Consider the following 19,820-nt stretch of genomic DNA (forward strand, 5'->3'; position numbering starts at 1 on the left):
AAGACTGTATCAAATAATACTGATTTGATGTCTCATTTTACATTAATTATTTCAACCTACAGGTCATAATGCTGATTCCACTTTGGATCAAGTGTATTCTTCACAGTATCTGTAGAATGGCATTGCCCAGATCCATCAACCACCACCTTAGCAAATGGATCAGGAAGTCCTGTGAAAAGATGGGAAGATTTTTATTTCAATGAAAAAACAGCCTGATGTAGAAGTTAGATTACATGAACATTGTCTTTTGCTACAGAATAAGTGATCACTCCATTCTTTATAAAGTCTTTTTTTTTTTTTGCTTTTTGGGTCACACCCGGCAATGCACAGGGGTTACTCCTGGCTCTGCACTCAGGAATCACCCCTGGCGATGCTCAGGGGACCATATGGGATGCTGGGAATCGAACCCGGGTCGGCCGCGTGCAAGGCAAACGCCCTACCCACTGTGCTATTCCTCCAGCCCCTATAAAGTCTTAACATTCTGGGGCCAATGAAACTGTACAGGGGTTGGGCATATGCACCTGACTCAAGTTCAATCTCTGGCACCACATGGTCTCCTGAGCGTTACTGGATGGATTCCTGATGGGCCCCTCTCCTGGCCCAGCACTGCTGGGGGTACCCCTAGTGGTTCCCAGCAATGCAAAATCTGAGTAGCCATACATCCTAGTGCCTTAGAATGGGACTGCTGGCTGTGCTGGCCAAGGACTACCACAAGCTTCCTCCTGACCTCTACATGGAGCCCCTTCCCCAGAAGAAAAAGAGGGGCCTCACTAAGGAAACAAAAAACTGTTACACATGGAAGTAAAAATTTGAAAAATTTTAAGTTTGAAAATTAGCAAGCATTTGTGCTGATTACAAAGAAAATACAATGCCCTGTCAGACACCATTCTAAATGTTTTAATTTATTAAATTTCTTATTCTTCACAATAAACTATGAGGTAATCTCTATTTCACTGAGAAAACTGAGACACAAAGGGGTTAATTAACAAACGCAAGGTCAGTCCATACATTCAGTGGCAGATCCAAGGTTTAAAGATTTAATTCTAGGGGCTGGAGAAACAGTACACCAGGTAAGGTGCTTGCTTTCCATGAAGCTGGCCTGGTTCAGTTCCTGGTGCTCCCTGTGGTCCTATGCTATATGGATACCTCTAATTTACTACTATCTGGTTCAAGAGCTGGAGAGATAGTAAAGTGGGTAACCCAGGTTTGATCCCCAGCACCCCATTTGGTTCCCCAAACCCCTCCAGGAGTAAGCCCAGAGCACTGTTGGGTGTGCCTGCCCCCCCACGCCCCCCTCCACACACACAAAAAAAAGTGAAAGAATCATTGTTACCTAGTTCAACAATGAGAACAAAAGGTCAGTTTCCCCTAATTTTCTTATCCCGAGAGCAAGCTCACAACTTCAAAGAATTTTACTGCCTACCCCAATGAAAAAGTAAGATTTCCTTCCATTTTTTTCCACCTACATTTTTAAGGGCAGAAAAAGATCGTGTGAGTGATAAAAATCAGAGGTTTATAAGAATGAAAGATTCCTCTAGATTTCTTAGAAATACTGAGACAGGAATATTTGGATATTATTACAGTGGACTCTGGAGGAAAGAAAAGAATTTGGGAAGGAAGGCTGGGAGACAAAACTGCAGATATTATCTTGAAAACCACAGCAGATGTCTTTAAAAGTATGGAAGCTGCTGTAAGAGTGTGCATTCATAGCCATAATACCCAAAAGTAGAGAGAGTATGGGGAATATTGTCTGCCTTAGAGGCAGGGGAAGGGTGGTAAAGGGGGGATATACCCGGGATATTGGTAGTGGGGAATGTGCACTGGTGGAGGGATGGGTGTTTGATCATTGTGAGATTGTAACCCAAACATGAAAACTTGTAACTATCTCACAGTGATTCAATAAAATTTAAAAGAAAAAAGAAAAAAGAAAAAAGAGTGTGCATTCATTACTTCCCTCCTTTTTCTCCTTGGTACCTGCCTATCCAACTTTATTTGCATTTTGTACTCCTACTAGGATCACCCCCAAGAGGAGTAAGAGCACATATTTTGTGATCAGGTTATTAACTACAGGGAGGAAGTACAGAGTTTAGATGTTATGTTAATGTTATAAGGATAACATTAATTGGTGACAGCTTGTAAGAAGGCAAAGAAGTCCCCCTGCGTGATAAAGTGGAGTGGCAGGTACAAGCCACATAAATTATGACTTGCTTATAACATTCTCTGTAATTGTTTTCTCCAATATAAGCACAAGGTACCATAAAATAAGTAATCTTATAAAATGTACTTTTATAAGCTTTTAATTCACATTCAACATTAAGTAAAATTTCAAATGGAATGAACAAATAATTTAAAACCTGTCAAGAGCATATGATTTGTTTTAATAAACTTCAATACTATCTAATGTCATTAAATTAAATAGCACATAGCCAGTTTTGCTGGCGGGTAAGAATCAACTTTTAAAATCTAATAGGGGCAGGAGAAAGAGGCAGGTCGGAGTGCAAGCTTGGCACAGGTCCCCTCAAAGCATTTCCAGGAGCAACTCCCAAGCACCATTCCAGGAGCAAGCCCTGAGCACTGATGAGTGTGGCCTAAAACAAAAACAAAAGCAAACCAATCTAATAAGAAGATCAGGGAGCTGGTTAACGGGGTGACAAACATCTGAGTTTAACTCATGGCACTGCATGCTCAAATACCATCAGACAAGGCATAGGGTGGGGGTGGGGGGTTCTCTAGCACTGTTTGAGAATACCCACAAAAAAAGTTACTAATCTTCTCTATTTCTAAGGACAAACATTTTACATACAAAATTTTGCTGGCTCAGAGATTTTTACTATTAACCATCATGTGTACTCAATTTCAAGCTGTGTCAAGTATTAAAACTACTGTAAAGCAAAGGTTTTTGTTTTTGTTGTTTTTAATGTACCACAAACGGCACATTAAAAGGACTACTCCTGGCTCTGCACTCAGGAATCACTCCCAGGGGGTTGGGGGATCAAATGGGATGCTGGGGATTGAACCTGGGTCAGCCTTGTGCAAGGCAAATGCTCTACCCTCTCTACTATCGCTCTGGCCCTAACTTAAAGATTTTAAACACTGTAGTTACTTCCCAAATCCTCAGGAAATCTAATCCTAAATAAAACAAAACAAACAAATTCATGACATATGGCAAATACAAGGAAGACTGCAAATACAGGAAATAAATGTCTACTTTGAAGTCTGAGGTATTAGAGCCTCTATCATTAAATGTGGCAGTTTTTATTCCCCCCACACACACACACTCTAAAAATTTCTAAGCAGGGTGAAAGATTTCCCTATTGTCCAGGAAAATTGACTAGATGAGTAAATTCTCCTTTAAAATATAAGTAAAAAATGTTTAAAAAGTGAGTATTTTTCTAGAAATCAAGTAGTATGCTTACCTTCAATATACATTACACACATCCACATTCAGACACCTGTACATGCATGCAAACACTTAAATTTCATACAAATGTGTGTGAAAGGAGTGAATAAAAAAAGCAGGGGCTAAAACAAGCAAAGGGAAAAAATATATGTGTATATGTATATATATATATATATATATATATATACAAGTCACTTCAAAAAATGTGCTGTCAAGGCTAGAGAGATAGTTCAAAGGGCTGGGCACATGTTTTGCTTGTGGGAGGCCCAGCTTTGATCGCCAGCACCACATGATCCCCTGAGCACCACCAAAAGCAACCCTCCAGCAAAATCAAGACTATTCCCCAAACACAAGTACCCCACCCCACAAAAAGAAATGTGATGCCAAACAATTCTAAACTGAAATTTGTGAAGCATTATGCTTCTAAAAAGAAATTCTTAAACCAAGTAACTGTGAAAATCTATTCCAAAATAAAAAATCCATGCATAACATACAAGATTAAAAATTTACTTACGGAAAAAATCCTTTTTCACCAAGTTTTTTGCACAGAGTACTGCAAAAGAAACAAACAAACAAAAAGACCAACATGAAAATTTGAAAAATAAAATTACAAACTACGTTATTAAACAAATTTTAAATATTAAGTTTTAAAATACCAATGAATAATAGTGAAACAAACTATTGCAAGGTATAACACATGATGATAAAATTTTGCTAAGGACTAACAAACATCTGAACCAACTGCTGGCAACCCTTCTCCCCGCCCAAAGGCATCACCAGTAACAATTAATAGCAAGAATGTGATATTAGGAATGAATTACTATCTCCCTCTAAAGGTCTAGTTTCAAATTAGCAAGGCAGTAGTGGGAAAACAGTTCAAGGAGGTGCCAGATAGCACAGTGGGTAAGACACTTGCCTTGCACTCAGCTGACCTGGGTTTGATGCCCAGCACCACATATGATTCCTGAGCCCTACAAGGAGTGATCCCTGAGCAGAGAGCCAACAATAACTCCTAAGCACTGCTGAGTCATCATCCCCCCAAGGGGGGTGAGGGGTGGGGGTGAATATATATATATTATACACACACACACACACACACACACACACACACACACACACACATCCAGGTTGTTATATGCACTTAAGGATATAATAAATGTTGTAAATAGAAACAAAAGTTTTAACATAAATGAAATTGCTTTTAAAAAACATTATTACCGGGGCTGGAGAGATAGCACAGCGGGTAGGGCGTTTGCCTTGCACGCGGCCGACCCAGGTTCAAATCCCAGCATCCCATATGGTCCCCTGAGCACAGCCAGGGGTAATTCCTGAGTGAAAAGCCAGGAGTAACCCCTGTGCATCGCCAGGTGTGACCCAAAAAGCAAAAAAAAAAAATAAAAAAAAAACATTATTACCATATTAAATTATAAATTCTACAGCAAAGATAGCGACTTTCTAAATTATGAACTTAATTAACAAGACAGAACTGACATATCTTTCAAAAACTGAAAGTTAATATATTCAGCTAGATATCTCACCCCATACTTTGGATTGTTCGAGCGGGCACCAGTAACGTCTCTCGTTGTGAGACTTATTGTTACTATTTTTGGCATATCCAATACGCCATGGGTAGCTTGCCAGGCTCTGCCGCACAGGCTCGATACTCTCGGTAGCTTGCTGGGCTCTCCGAGAGGGGCGGAGGAATCGAACTCGGGTCGGCCGCGTGAAAGGCGAACGCCCTTCCACTGTGCTATCACTCCAGCCCATAGTTTGGATTACTTTGCATTAATTTATTATCTGATCTAATCATATGTAAATATCTGTATATATGTAAATATGAATATACTGAAAATTAATATAAAATTTACTTTATTAAAGTGTAATACAGTGGTATTACACACTTTAAAAAAGTAAATTTTATATGAATTATGTCTACTAAAAAAAGGTGCTTTAGGGCCAGAGAGACATTAAGTAGGTAGAATGCTTGCCTTGCATGGAACCAACCCAGATTCAATTCCCAGCACTCCAAGTTCCACCAGGACTAATCCCTGAGGCTAGACCAAGGATTAAGCCTAAACCCTTTTTAATGTGGGAAAAAAAAACACATAACACATATTTTAGGCCTGAGGGTTTAAGGTGCTTGCTTTGCATGTGGCTGAACCAGACTCAATCTCCCAGGTCACTGGTAGTTCCCATACCAACTGCTAGGAGCAAACCCCAGCACAGAGCTTGGAGTTGCTTATTGAGAACCACCAGGTGTGGCCCAAACCACTACCCCCTCCCTCCGCCCAAAAAAAATGGTTACAAAACTCAAATTTACTTCATTAATTTAAACTTGCTATAAATAAAAGTAAAATGCAGATTTTCATGTCCTTATGGCTACTTTATAAAGCATTCATGTGAACTTTAATTTCTACTCTACCTCTCAATTTAAATGTCCAATTTTACATTCAAAATTACAATTACTGAAAGTTTGGTATAAAAAACTCATTTAATAAACCTTGGGAATTAGTCTACAATAAATCAATTTAAAAGTTCAATAAAAGGCTAGAGATACAAAACAGTATGTAGGGAGCTTGCCTTGCACGCAGCTATCCCAGGTTCAACACTGGACACCATATAGAGTCCCCCTAAACCCCCAGGAGTAATCCCTGAGCCCAGTAGTCATGTGTAAGCCCTGAGCACCAACAGGGTATGGTGTCCAAATCAGAAGAATGAAAGTTTAAATAAAAGGGCCCAGAAATATGGCCAGTGGTAAAGCACCTCCTTGTATGCATGAATTTAATTACTGACACTGCAACCCTTGCCCAATTTGATCCTTGAGGCCCTGCAATCACTGCATCCAAGTGCATAAGAACCACAATCAAAACTTGTGACTCTAGTAATAACTAAAACAAAGGGAAGTGAAAAGGGGAAACTTCATATTCTTAGTATGACCAAAGCCCATGACCTCACAAGTACTAAGGTGGGAATAGCCCCTGAACACTTTCCAGGTGTGGCTCCCTCCCCCTCACGAGAAAAGAAAGAACTGCTAAATAGCTAATACAGGACAATGCCCTATATGCAGCCAACTCCAGTTTGAACCCTGGCACTATAAGGTCTCCTGACTATGAACAAGTATGGCCCTGCATCTCAGGCCCTCAAATTTAACCAGGCCAGCTGGTCAAGAATCACTGGGAATGGCCCCAAGGCCTCCTGAGCTCCACATGGGAGACCCAAAATAAATCATCAAGTACCAACTTAACAAATTAGTTTAGGGCCAGAGCAGCAGTACAGTGGAAAGGGTATTTGCCTTGCACTCGACCAACCCGGGTTCAATCCAAGCCGGGTTCAATCCGTAGCACTTATCCTTCCACCTGTGCTCCATATTTTATACCAGCCCCGCACTTGCTCAAGCACCTTCTCTTAAATCTTTTTTTTTCCTGCTTTTTTCATTTGTTTGTTTTGGGGTCACACCAGGCAATGCTCAGGGGGTACTCGGAGCTGGCTCAGGGATCACTACTGCCATTTGGAATCCCTGGAACCACAGCAGGTGAAATTTCCAGCAAACCAAAACCAAGTGTGTAAATAAATAAGCACCACAATTAGTGTTCAAACCCCCTAAACCCCCCTCACTACAAAAACAACAATAACCAGGGGAAAAAGGGAGAACATCTTTTTGTCTGGTGGAGAAACAGTACCAGACGAAAAGATCAGGCTTGGTCAAATTGCTAGTGATGCTGTGCTTCAGAAAGTCTAGTTCAATCCTTGGCATGGCATGGTCCCCTCTTCTCTACCCCCAGCACCACTGGATATAGTCCCAAAAGAGACCCAAAGAAGACTGGCCAAATTGCTACCTTTAATATTGATCTCAGGGGCTTCAGCCACCATTTGTATCAATTACTTGAAATTGTATTAACAGGAAGACTGTCAAACATGACTTGAGACAGTAATTTTATTTGCACAAATAAAATTATCTTCACAATATGGAGCTTTTAATGCACTGTTATTTTGAAGAACATAATCTATATATTAGAACCACTACTTTTCTTCCTAGCTACCAATTATAAGAGCTCGGTAAACGGTCAATGAATTAATCAATTTCAATATACAAGTTCTCATCATGTCACCATTACAAATTCCCAACTATGGGGCCAGAGGGTAGGACGCTTTCCTTGCATGCAGCCAACCTGGATTCAACTCCCGGCATTCATACGGTCCACTAAGCACCTCCAAGAGTAAATGCTAAGCACAGAGCCAGGAGTAACCCCGAAGGATCTCTGGGTGTGGTCCGAAAACAAAAACAATAAAACCAAATTCCCAAACTATAGGAGGTATGAATCGGAGTCACCTATAGTATATATCTACATTATGTTATCTTATACTATAACACAATTTTTCATTTATATTTGTATGAATATTTGTAAAATCATCATTTAAAAAAAAAAACAGAAACAGGGCTGGAGAGAGAGTACAGTGGGTAAGGTCCTTGTCCTGCACAGTCGACCAGGGTTCGATCCACAGCATCCCATATCATCAGTCACCCAAGCCCACTAGGAGAAATCCCTGAGCATAGGGCCAGGGGTAATCCCTGAGCACAGCACTGTGGCCCAAAAAAACAAACAAAAAGAAAAACCAGAAATAATAGAGAAGCTGAGTCAAGACTGGGAACTATGGGATCAGAGAGGGCTGGGAGTATAAAGGAAGTTTCATTTTTATTTTCCAAGTGTTTACTAAATTAGAGAGGTTAAAAAATGTTGAGGGGGACAGAGTACAGTGGGTAGTGCTCTGCCTTGCTCGTGGCCAACCCAGGTTCAATCCCCAGTATCCCACATGGTTCCCTAAGCACTGTCAGGAGTAATTTCTGTGTGCAGTGAAGAATAACCTCTGTGCACCACCATGTGTGGCCTAAATAAATAAATAAATAAATAAATGATGTTGAAAAATATTGGGCTAAGATACAGGAAGAGGACAGCAGAAAAGAAACCACATAAGGTGGGAGGTGTGGCAACAATGCTAAGGAGTGCATCCTTTCTCCTAGACAACAGTATTTAAATATTATTCAGTTTGGTATACTTCCTATCCCAGTAGTAATAGAAACCTGACATACATACTTTAATGTTTTGCTTATTTTATATTGAACTCCATGTATTTAGCAGTGATGTCAAATCTAAGTAAATTTGCACTCCGCTAACACAGTCCCATTACTCCAGAGTCCCCTAAACCATGTCTCAAGTAGCCCAGAGATAATTCACTAGACTAATTTTACTAGACTACTTTGATCATGTTGCTACCTTTCTCAAATTCCTTCAAAGCATTTCTGATTTGCAAGCCTACACTCACCAAATTTGTTCTTTTCTAGCTATTGTACTCATCCCTTCTTCAGTGAACAGTTTGAAAATGGTAGAGAAGCTAATAAAAACAGGTTAAGGTCAGTAAAGTCAATGTGTAGGTAGCTCCTCTCTCACGCAACTGCAGATGTGACCATCTGAGATGCTTAATGAGAAGGAGTGCTTCCCACATCATGTAAACTGTATTTTCTCTCATATACTCCTTTTATTCAACAATTCCTGAGCAACTACTTTATGCCAAGTACTATGACAGATTCTGAAGTTTTAAGAATAAACAGTCCTGGGGCTGGAGCGATAGTACAGCGGGTAGGGCATTTGCCTTGCACTCAACCAACCTAGGTTCGATTCCCAGCATCCCATATGGTCCCCCAGCACTGCCAGGAGTAATTCCTGAGTGCACAGCCAGGAGTAATCCCTGTGCACTGCTGGGTGTAACCCAAAAAGCAAAAAAAAAAAAAAAAAAGAAGAAGAATAAACAGTCCTCAGCTCTCACTTTGCAGGCCAGCAATAACTCAAATGTGACTGCATGATATCAGTCATTCCAATGCCTTTTCTTGTTATTTTTCAAAGGAACGTTTTTTTAATTTTGCAAAAATTCTTAGCTCTATTTGAAGCAGTGACTGGAGAAAACCGTTTGCAAATATAGACACAATAGATATTACTATCTCATTTGTCAACAATTTTTTGTTTAGAAAGGAGCTATCTATATGCAACATATCATAAGGAAATACCAGAGAAAATCCCAGCTGTAAGAAATAGAATACTTGTCCTTACTGAGTGGTGCTCACAATGAATGGCTGTCTATGCTTATTCTGAATAAAATTTCCAACTGCTCTGCATCTTCTGCCAAAAATTTCCTTTCCTCCTCCAGACTGGAGTTGCATTTCAATTACACTGCTAATCGGAATGAGGCTGCTTGAGAACTAAAACAACACTCAGACATCCTGTCTTCCTTTGCCCTACAAAAAAGAGATTTTACAATACTATTCCTGCACTTAAAAGTTGTACAGATGATACTGAAGAAATAGAACAGCAGGTAGGGTGTTTATCTTGAACACAGCTGGCCCATTTTGACCCCCGGTATACCATATGGCCCTGTATTGGGTATAACGCCTCCCCCAAAAGTTGTATAGACAATTTTCTAAGAGTAGACTGCTCTGTGTTTTCTCTGAATTTATATTTTTACTGTAAAATATAACTGAGTTCATGATCACATTCCTATACAAATTCCAGCAAGAAGGCCTACCACTTTAAAAAACGTATTAATAACGCACCCTTCGTGATCATTAGCACATGACAATCATTTAAACCTCTGCCCCAAGCAACAGCCTCTATCTCAACTTCAAAAGTGATATAAAAATGAAACCTACTTTCAGCTCTCATCTTCCAACCCGAGTTGAAAGTAGACTATAGACCGAACATGATGGCCACTCAATACCTCTATTGCAAACTACAATATCCAAAAGGAGAGAGAACAAAGGGGAATACCCTGCCACAGAGGCAAGGTGGGGTGGTGGGGGATGGGGTGGGGATGGTGAGAGGGATACTGGGATCATTGGTGGAGGTGAATGGGCACTGGTGGAGGGATGGGTAAACGATCACTGTATGAGTAAAATGCAAGCACAAGAGTTCATAAGTTCGTAACTGTACATCACAGTGATTCTCTAATAAAAAATTTAAAAAAAAAAAGAAAGCTAAAATTGTACATGTAGGGGCTGGATCGATAGCACAGCGGGTAGGGCGTTTGCCTTGCACGCAGCCGACCCGGGTTCGATTCTCAGCATCCCATATGGTTCCCTGAGCACTGCCACGAGTAATTCCTGAGTGCATGAGCCAGGAGTAACCCCTGTGCATTGCCGGGTGTGACCCAAAAAGCAAAAAAAAAAAAAAAAAAAAGATCACTCCTGGTGGGCTTGAGGGATCATATGGGGCACCTAGGTCTGCAATGCGCAAGACAAGTGCCTTACCCACTGTACCATCTCTCTGAGCCCCATAAAATTTCTGCTCATTAAAGTCACAGGTAAGAGACTCAGCAATGAATCCCAGAAGACAGCAGCTCGCTGGAGATTTCTCCGAACCCCATCTGAGCTAATTTCACCAGACATTAGCTATTGGATATTGGGGCTCAGATAGAGCAGGTGTTCCCTCTCTGTCTACTGCAAATGAATCCCTGGTGGCCACAAACTTCCAGAAGAAAAACCCAGGTACGTGGGACCAGGGACTAAAGACTCCAGGCCACCTGGTGGCAGGGACCAGCATCCCTTCCCGTCTCTGGACCCTTTGAGGTCCTGACTGTCATGCCCACAAGCTGCCTCCAGCTGCCACTTAAGAGCATTAACAGCCTTGATCCGGAGACTCAGAATGAATCTCAGGATGGATTAGCTCCTACAGAGATGTCTCCAGCCCCCAATCATTTACAATTTTAGAATTCCAAGGGCACACAGCCATTTTTGCAGCCGCATGATCTCTCATGATATTCATAATAAGTAATAGAAAATAAATTATCTAGCATCTGCCTGTGGCAGGCAGGCTTGAGTGGTGGTGGGAAAATTCAAAATAATGCTGATGGGAAGGTGTAATGATGGTGGGATTAGTGTTGAAATATTGAATGTAATCAATGTGAAGAACCTTATACAAATAATTTTTTTTTAAAAGGTCAGGTAATTTGGGGATAGGGAGGGGACACTATATCCAGCAATGCTCAGGGCTACTTCTGGCTCTCTTGGTGTTTAGGAGTTGCTCCTGGTGGTTCTCAGAAGACTAAGAAGTACCAATGATAGAACCCAGGTCTTCCACATGCAAAGCATGAACTTGCCTTTGAGCTATCTCCTCAGCCCATTAATTTTAAGTAGAACTTTTCTTCCAAGAATAATAATCAAGTTCTGATTTAATATCACATGTTGAAAAATAATTAAAAGTTTATACTTTTAATTATAAACTTTTATTAAATAAATAAATAAAAGTTCAAACAGAGTCAAGCATTATATTCAGCATGAAATAAATGTAAAGCAACCATTCTAGGTATTCACAGAAGACCACTATAGAAGCTATTACTGTAAGAAATTCTGAGAATATTTCAGCTACGTGTCTTAAATCAGTTATTTCTGTCCATGAATCTTTTCTCCAATTTGAGAATGAAAACATAAAGGTGGGTACTGGAGCTGGGTAGGTTGCCTTGCATGCGGCTAACCTGGGTTCAATTTCCAGCATCCCATGTGGTCTCCAAGCACCACCAGGAGTAATTCCTGAGTGCAGAGCAAGGAATGCTCCCTGAGCATTGCCAGGTGCATCAAAAAAAAAAAAAAAAAGAAGAAGAAGAAGAAGAAGAAAGAGAGGGAGGGAAGATAAAGACACTACCCTGAATTCATCAAGGATAGTATGTTTGCTAGGACTTGAAAGGACTTAGGTCCTCCAATGTAATATCCTGACTAATGCTATTGGAGACAGGCATTGCTTCCTCCATAGGATATTTTCATTTCATCAGTTTCATTAAAAGTGGTGTTTTGTTTGTTTTTTCATTGAATCACTGCAAGATACAGTTACAAACTTATCCATGCTTGAGTTTCATACAATGTTCCAACACCCATCCCATCTTTTTTTTTTTTGCTTTTTGGGTCACAGCGGGGATGCACAGGGGTTACTCCTGGCTCTGCACTCAGGAATTACTCCTGGTGGTGCTCAGGGGACCCTATAGGATGCTGGGAATCGAACCCGGGTCGGCCACATGCAAGGCAAATGCCCTACCCGCTGTGCTATCGCTCCAGCCCCACCAGGTACATTTCTAACCAATGCCTCCAGTTTCCCTCCCACCTCCCCAGCCTGCCTATATATGGCAGACTTTTTTCTTCTCTTTTTGCTTTCCTCCTTTTTTTCTTTTTCAGCAACATGGTTTGCAATACTGTTAATGAAAGTGTATCATGCATATTATGAAAGTAGTGTTCCTGTTTTTTCAATTGAGGTGCTGGCTCAACCCCAGGCACCAAAAAAAAAAAAAGTCAACAAAATAAAGAGACCACTTCTAAGTAGTGGATAAAACAAAGACAATGGTAGCGTTTTCTTTATGAAATCTTAATATAAAATTCAAGTACAAAGTTTTAATGATGTCTAGACACGACTGTAAATGTGAGGAAAGTACTGCCTCATTTCGCAGGCACTCCCAAATTTTTCTCCCTTTCCCAACTTTTTTTAGAGGCAATCATAAAAGGAGCATGGTTAAGCTATAATACAATGTAAACTTAAACACTTAAAAGAACCAGAATGTCTGAGAGTTTGAACCTGGGACTGTCACTTTCTCCTTATGACTCAGTAATTAATTAATATTTCTACCAAGTATTTCATCTGTTAAAAATGGCAATACCAGGAAACCATCTCATAGTATTATTGAAAGGTGAAACAAGTTGAAACAGAATAGTGTCTAGTATACAGCAAATGCTCGGTAAATATTATCACTTCTACTTTAAAATATCTAATGAAATTAATTCACCAGGTTGCAAGCATCTTAAGAAGCAAGAAATAGGTCTTATCACAAGCTGAACAAGCCTGTGATTAACAACTATGATAAATTGGAAAGCTTAAATCAATGACAAATGCCAGTCTACAGGTGTAAATTGGTTGAAAATCATGGGTTTAAACATTCACTTCTCGAATAAGAGTGATAGAACAGGTAGGACGTTTGCCCTGCATGAGGCCAACCTGGGTTCTATTTCCGCATCCTATGTAGTCCCCAGAACACTGCCAGGAGTAATTCCTGAAAGCAGAGCCAGGAGTAAATCCTGAACATCAAGGGGTGTGACCCAAAAAGCCAAAAAAAAAAAAAATCACTTCTCACAATTCTAAAGGCTAAGAAGTTCAAGATCTAAGTGACTGCAGATTTGCAGTCTGGTGAGGGCCCCACTTCCTGATTTGTAGAGTGCAGCCGGCTGGTTTTATCCTTATATGGTCAACAGAGGGATGGATCATCTTTCTTGAGGCTCTTCTCATAGGCATACTAATTTCAATCATGATGGCACTATTCTCATGGCCTAATTCCCAAAGATCCCACCTTCAAAATAACACCATCATATTAAGAATCAGGGCTTCCACCTATGAAATTCTGTGTGCAAAGAGAAGAAAACTGCAATTTTTTTATACCTGTAAGTGTTCAGTGAATACTGATGAGTCTTAGTCTCCGTTCTGTTTTGGGGTCACCCATGCTGGGCTCAGGGCTTAGACCTGGTTCTGTGTTCACTCCTGTCTTAGTGCTCAGGACTCACTCCCAATGGTGCATGGAGGATCATAAGTGATGCCAGGAATTGAACTGGGGTCAGCCACAAGCAAAGCAAGCACCTTACACCTTACACCTTACCTACTTTACTACACCTTACACCTTTACTACCTTCTCTGGTCCCACAAATATCTTTCCTGCCTCCCTCTACTTAACCACCAAAAATATAGCTGCCAGCTTATATTAGGAATCACATCTCTACATAAGCACATCTCTCTGCCTTTTTCAACTTCACATGTTCATACATAAATATATCTAAGATTTTTAATAAAATGCCAGGAAAACTTTCAGAGTATACCGCTTGACACCTACAAACATATGAATTGCGGTCAAAGATCCCTAGAAAAACCAACTACAACTGCGCATTGTTGCTCATCCCAACCTCAGTGGGATTACTGCTCTTCCCGTTCCAATTACCTACTAAACGAATTTTGGTATTTTCATTACATGTTCCATTCTCTGTTTCATTATATAGCTCTCTTATTAAAAAACTGTAAATGATCTCAGCCTTCTGACTCATTCACACTAAACTGACAATTTAAATCCTCTCTGCACGTACCATTTACTTGGGGCTTTTTTTGCCTTTATAGTAATAATTGTTTTGCCTTATTAGTAATATTCCTCCCACCTCAAGGGCTTTTATTCTAATCAGTGACCTTCAGAATCTTATCCACTCATTAAAATTCAACTCCCTACAAGGTCTTCTTGATTCTCCTCCTTTTCCAAAATCTGATTGTGATCACTCCCATCCAGTGAAGTTCAAACACTCTGACTCTAAATGATTTTCTATGTCCCTTCTCACTTTGCTTATATTATTTATGTGACAGTTTATCCTTCCATGTCCCATTGAGCTATAAATTTCTTGAAGACAAAGTTGTGACTTATGTATCTTATAGTCTGCTATGTAATACTGTAAGCAATTAAAACTCTTTAAAAATTTTCTAATGAGCAAACTAAAAGGTAAATCAAGTATCCCTCCTTGCTTCCCTTAACCAAGCAAATATTTCTGCTCAAAGTGGGGTAGATTCCTCACTTATCTGTAAGCACTCCATTTATCCTGTCTCAACTATCTACAACAGATAGTTTCTTTCCCAAAATATATAGTATCTTTTGGGAAAATATACTTTCCCCAAAATATAGTATCTCACTGAGCCTTGTCTCATGCACATTAATAAGTTACAATGTAGAAACTGGAAGATAGCTCAAAAATTACACTGTCAGGATCTAGAAGCCAACTCAATCTTAATTACCAGCACCACAAGGACCCCAAGCACCACCAGGTGTGGCCCTGGTGGCCCCTTGTACTACTGGGCATGAGCAGCAATGCAAGAACAGGACTAAATATTAAATCACTGGCCCATACACCCTAGCTAAGTACGACCAGGAGTGTCCCTTGGCATAGTATGGGCAGCTCTCTCCCTGCCCCCCAAAAATGAAATCATCATCTAATATTCCAGTTAAAATACCCTTATTTCCACAGCAATGTAAACAAACATAAGTTTCATTTCCAGTCTTCTGTATATAACCTGCCTCTAAAACCTATAGTCACTGAGATACCTAGTGATTAATACAGCAACAGGACCAAAGATACTTAACTTCCCAAAAAGAAATTGGTAAACACAGACCATTATTACCAAATTGGTAAACACAGGTCATTATTACCAACAGCCAAGAAAACAGCAACATAAACAAACCTTTCATGTATGGCCTTGGAGTCAATCCCCAACTTGCAAATATAAAAGACTATAATTTTTTAATACTTTTTTATAACTTGATCAATTTTCAGATCTTGATTAAAAATTATTACATTTTAAATTTTTACTTAGTGTCAGAGATATTAGGGAAATTAGATACTGGGATTAGGGCACTTGCCTTGTATGTGTGGGACCCTGGTTCAGTTCTCAGCACCACATGGCCCCTGAGCACTGAAAGATGTGCCTGGAGGTCCTCAAGCACAGACAGGATAGCCCTGATGATGTCCAGCATTGCAGGGCCTGAACAATAGTGCCTTCTTGGGCCCTAGTACTCAACCATCTGGCCGAGTTGGCCAAGAATCACCATGAGTAGCCACGAGATCCCCTGAGCACTGCTTGGGAAGCTCCCACCACCACCAAAGATTATCTTTAGATTAGATAGGTTACAAACAAAATATATTGTCCCTATACCTCCACCCATTTACTCAATGATTAACATATTACATTTGTATGGTACATTTATCACAATTAATAAAAACAGTGTTTTCTTTTTTGTTGTTGTTTTTGTTTTGGGACCACACTAGCGATGCTCAGGGATCACTCCTGATGGGCTGGAGGAACCATTATGCGGTGTCAGGAACCGAACCTAAGTCAGCCATGTGCAAGACAAACGCTTACCTGCTGCACTATCACTCCAGCCCTTGTATTGATATGTTATTAAAGTTTGTATTTTATTCAGATTTGATTAGCTTTCACATAATGCTTTTTTATTTTAATTGGGGCCACATGCAATAATGCTCCAGGTGATGACTGGAGTCACCAGAGTCACATCTAGAGGCATTAGGGATACAGAAAATGTGGTACCAGGGATCCAACTTAGGGCCTTGAAAATGTAGAACAATTCTCAGCCAATTGAACCAGCAGTTTAAGGCAAGCGCTCAAGGATGCAGTGCTTCTTGGACCCTGCAGTGCCAGGGATTACGTGAACCACCCCTGCAGTACTTGGGAGCCTCCAGGACCACACCTTAGGGGTGTTTGGCAGCCTTTAGGATTGTACCAGAGAATGCTCAGGGCAGCATGTGTTGCTGGGAACTGAACCAAGGTCAAGCGTGTGCAAGAGATAACACCTTAACCTCTATACTATCTCTCTAGCCCCTGCAGAGGTGCGTTTTAATTGTTCTTTCCACACCATATTTTGGGAAGAAAGTCACTATATGTAGCCCATGCTAAAGGACAAGAGACTTGATCTCCCACCTATAACAGGATGTGTACTTTAAACTATTCAGAGTTCTGTGTAAGATTTACCTAATTATTCAATCACATACATACGCACTCAAAATACTTATTTCTATGCATATTATTCCAAACTATACTAATACCTCAGATTATAATCTAATACTACTTATATTGTTCTTCAAGCTGTACCAAAATTAGTCAATGGGAGCTTTCAGTTAATTTTTGTGTTCCTCTGACATACTCCTATAACTTCTGTGACACTAGAATATGAACACTCTGGGATCATCTTATTCTCCAAGGAGCTCTAAGAATTATGAAAATTAGGCATCTAAGATTCAAAATCCTCAAACATAAACAGTTTAATCAAATAACTCTTGAATTCCTAAGGCCTTCCCCCACTCTAACATTCAATTCCATGAATTCGAGGGAAGGGAGGTGAAGCAATATAGTTCTTACTGAATGAAACTTACTTAGGAAGATGCAGGGTGGAGGGGAGGAAAGGAGTATGTGTTCAAGAGAGAACATGAGCTTGAAAAAACAAGCAAGCAGAGACACAGAAACAAGCAAGCAAGGTCTGTGTTCAAGGGAGAAGGCTAGAAAAGCAAGCCCATGAAGAATTTTGATATGTGCCCTGAGAAACTTGTAAGTAGTGCACAAGGTAGACAATCAATAATTACTATAAATATTGAAGTCTAAGAAATTCTAAAGTTCTACCAGAGGGTTCAGGATTAAGTCATAACTTAACATTCCAATGGGATATGCCTAGAATGTGTCATGTTTAGACTCTTCTTCTAACATCACAAAATTTAATTCACTCCACTATTTTACAGTAAACAAAAGGTTTCCTTTTTTCATGGTTCCTCCTGTTTATTCCACTGCAAGCCAAGTATATTACCCAGTGGAAGTTCCAGTGCGCAGGGATAACATGTAGTTCCTAGATTCTTTCTATGATGGCTTATTACCATTTACATCACCCTAAGTTTCATTCAAATAACCATTTTAACTTGCTATATAGAATTTAAATACAAATCCTAATGCCAGTTCATTATCAACAGACAGGATAAAAATGACAATTCAAAGTGCCAAAAATCTATTGACACCCATTTGTACATATGCCTTTCTAGGGCAGCTATTCAGTACAAATATAAAATAAAGAATCACTGGGTCGGGGCCGGAGCGATAGCACAGCGGGTAGGGCGTTCGCCTTGCACACGGCCGACCCGGATTCGATCCCCGGCATCCCATATGGTCCCCCCATGCACTGCCAGGAGTAATTCCTGAGTGCAAAGCCAGGAGTAACCCCTGAGCATCGCTGGGTGTGACCCAAAAAGCAAAAAAAAAAAAAAAAAGAATCACTGGGTCATGCGTAAGCTCAATTTTTAATTTTTTAAGAAGTCTACATACTGTTTGTCACAGAGGCTGAACCAGATGGCATTCCTGGTAACAGTAGATTAGGGTTCCTTTCCCCCCACATTCTCACCAGTATTGGTTGTTTTCATTCTTTTTGATGTATTCCAACCTCATTGGTATGAGGTGACAACTCACTGCTTTGATTTGTGTTTCCCTGACAATAAGTAATAAAGAGCACTTTTTCATATACCTAATGGCAACTGTGTATCTTCTTTGAGGATAACTTTTCTGTATCTGTATTGCAAACCACAATGCCCAAAAAGGGGGGGAGGGAGGAAAAGGGAGAGAGAGAAAGAGGGGGAGAGAGAGAAAGAGAGAGACAGAGAGAGAGAGAGAGAGAGAGAGAGAGAGAGAGAAGTGCTGCCATATAGGCAGACTGGGGGGAGGGGACGGGAGGACACTGATGCTGGGAAATGTACACTGCTGGAGGGGTGGGTGCTGGGAACACTGTATGACTGAAACCTAACCATGAACAGCTTTGTAAGGGTCTATCTCACAATGAGTCAATTAAAAAATCTTAAAAGAGAAAGAAAAGAAAGCATGCAACCCCTGGCAAGTATGTATGCCAAGGAGCACAAACCTCAGTGAGCAGCACAACTAAGTATTTTAGCACCGCAATGTGATATGTGACCCCTGGCAACCATCACAACTAAACATGCAAGCATGTATGTCTGTGACCCCAGTCACTGTAGCAACACCAACAAATATGGAAGGCATTGTTAAAAAGAATAAAATGCAAGTCAAGTAGCCCAAGTTTGCCACAATATATAAATGCTATAAATTGCACTGCCTCAATAAAACGCAATCTTGAACGTCAGCATAAGCCACAGAAGACAAGTTCTTGGTGTCTGTATAAGCAGTGTATACTCCTGACCCATGGTCACACCTAACTGGATGATGCGTGCCATCAAGGCCTATGAACTAACCAGACCCTCTTTTGGGAGACTAGAAGGAAGGAAGCACATCACTCCAAAACAGGAGAAGTTACAAAATGCCCTGCAGAGGCATTGAGAATCAGTGTCTCAATTCCTGAGACTTCCAATTTCCTAAATCCAAGTCTCACCAAGACCACACTGTACCTCCCAATAAATTCTCTTTCTGCTTAAAATTTGTCTGAATTAGTTGTCTTCCTGTTACTTGCAATCAAAATATCTTAGGATTTTAGTCTGGCTGGGCCAGAGAGGTAGTACAGCAGGTAGAGCATTACCTTGCATGCAGCTGACCCTGGTTCAATTCCCAGCATCCCATGTGGTCCCCCGAGCACTGCCAGGAAAAATTCCTGAGTGCAGAACCAGGAGTAGTACCTACACCGAAAAAGGATTGAACTCACAGCCTCAAACTTGCACAACAGGTACTTTACCCACTAAACCACCTTCTAAACTTTACCCCAAAAGATTTTTAAAGGTGCCAGAGATCAAACCCAGGATTTCCACATGCAACTTCCACTCAGCCCATTGAGTCATCTCTCTAGCCCTCCCCCTTGAATC

General features: G+C 40.5%; 1 protein-coding gene across 1 annotated transcript in view; it reads right to left on the reverse strand.

The window, feature by feature from the left end:
• SMURF2 (SMAD specific E3 ubiquitin protein ligase 2) overlaps positions 1-19,820 on the reverse strand; it is a 101,232-nt gene that overhangs the window by 61,391 nt on the left and 20,021 nt on the right. The window contains exons 2-3 of the mRNA XM_055131921.1: positions 3,915-3,953; positions 61-169 (exon numbers count right to left, since the gene is read on the reverse strand). Of these exons, the coding sequence (XP_054987896.1) occupies positions 61-169; positions 3,915-3,953 (148 nt within the window). The remainder of the gene's footprint in view (positions 1-60; positions 170-3,914; positions 3,954-19,820) is intronic.

The sequence above is a fragment of the Sorex araneus genome, chromosome 3 (genome assembly GCF_027595985.1).
Source record: "Sorex araneus isolate mSorAra2 chromosome 3, mSorAra2.pri, whole genome shotgun sequence".
In the NCBI taxonomy this organism is placed as follows: domain Eukaryota; kingdom Metazoa; phylum Chordata; class Mammalia; order Eulipotyphla; family Soricidae; genus Sorex; species Sorex araneus.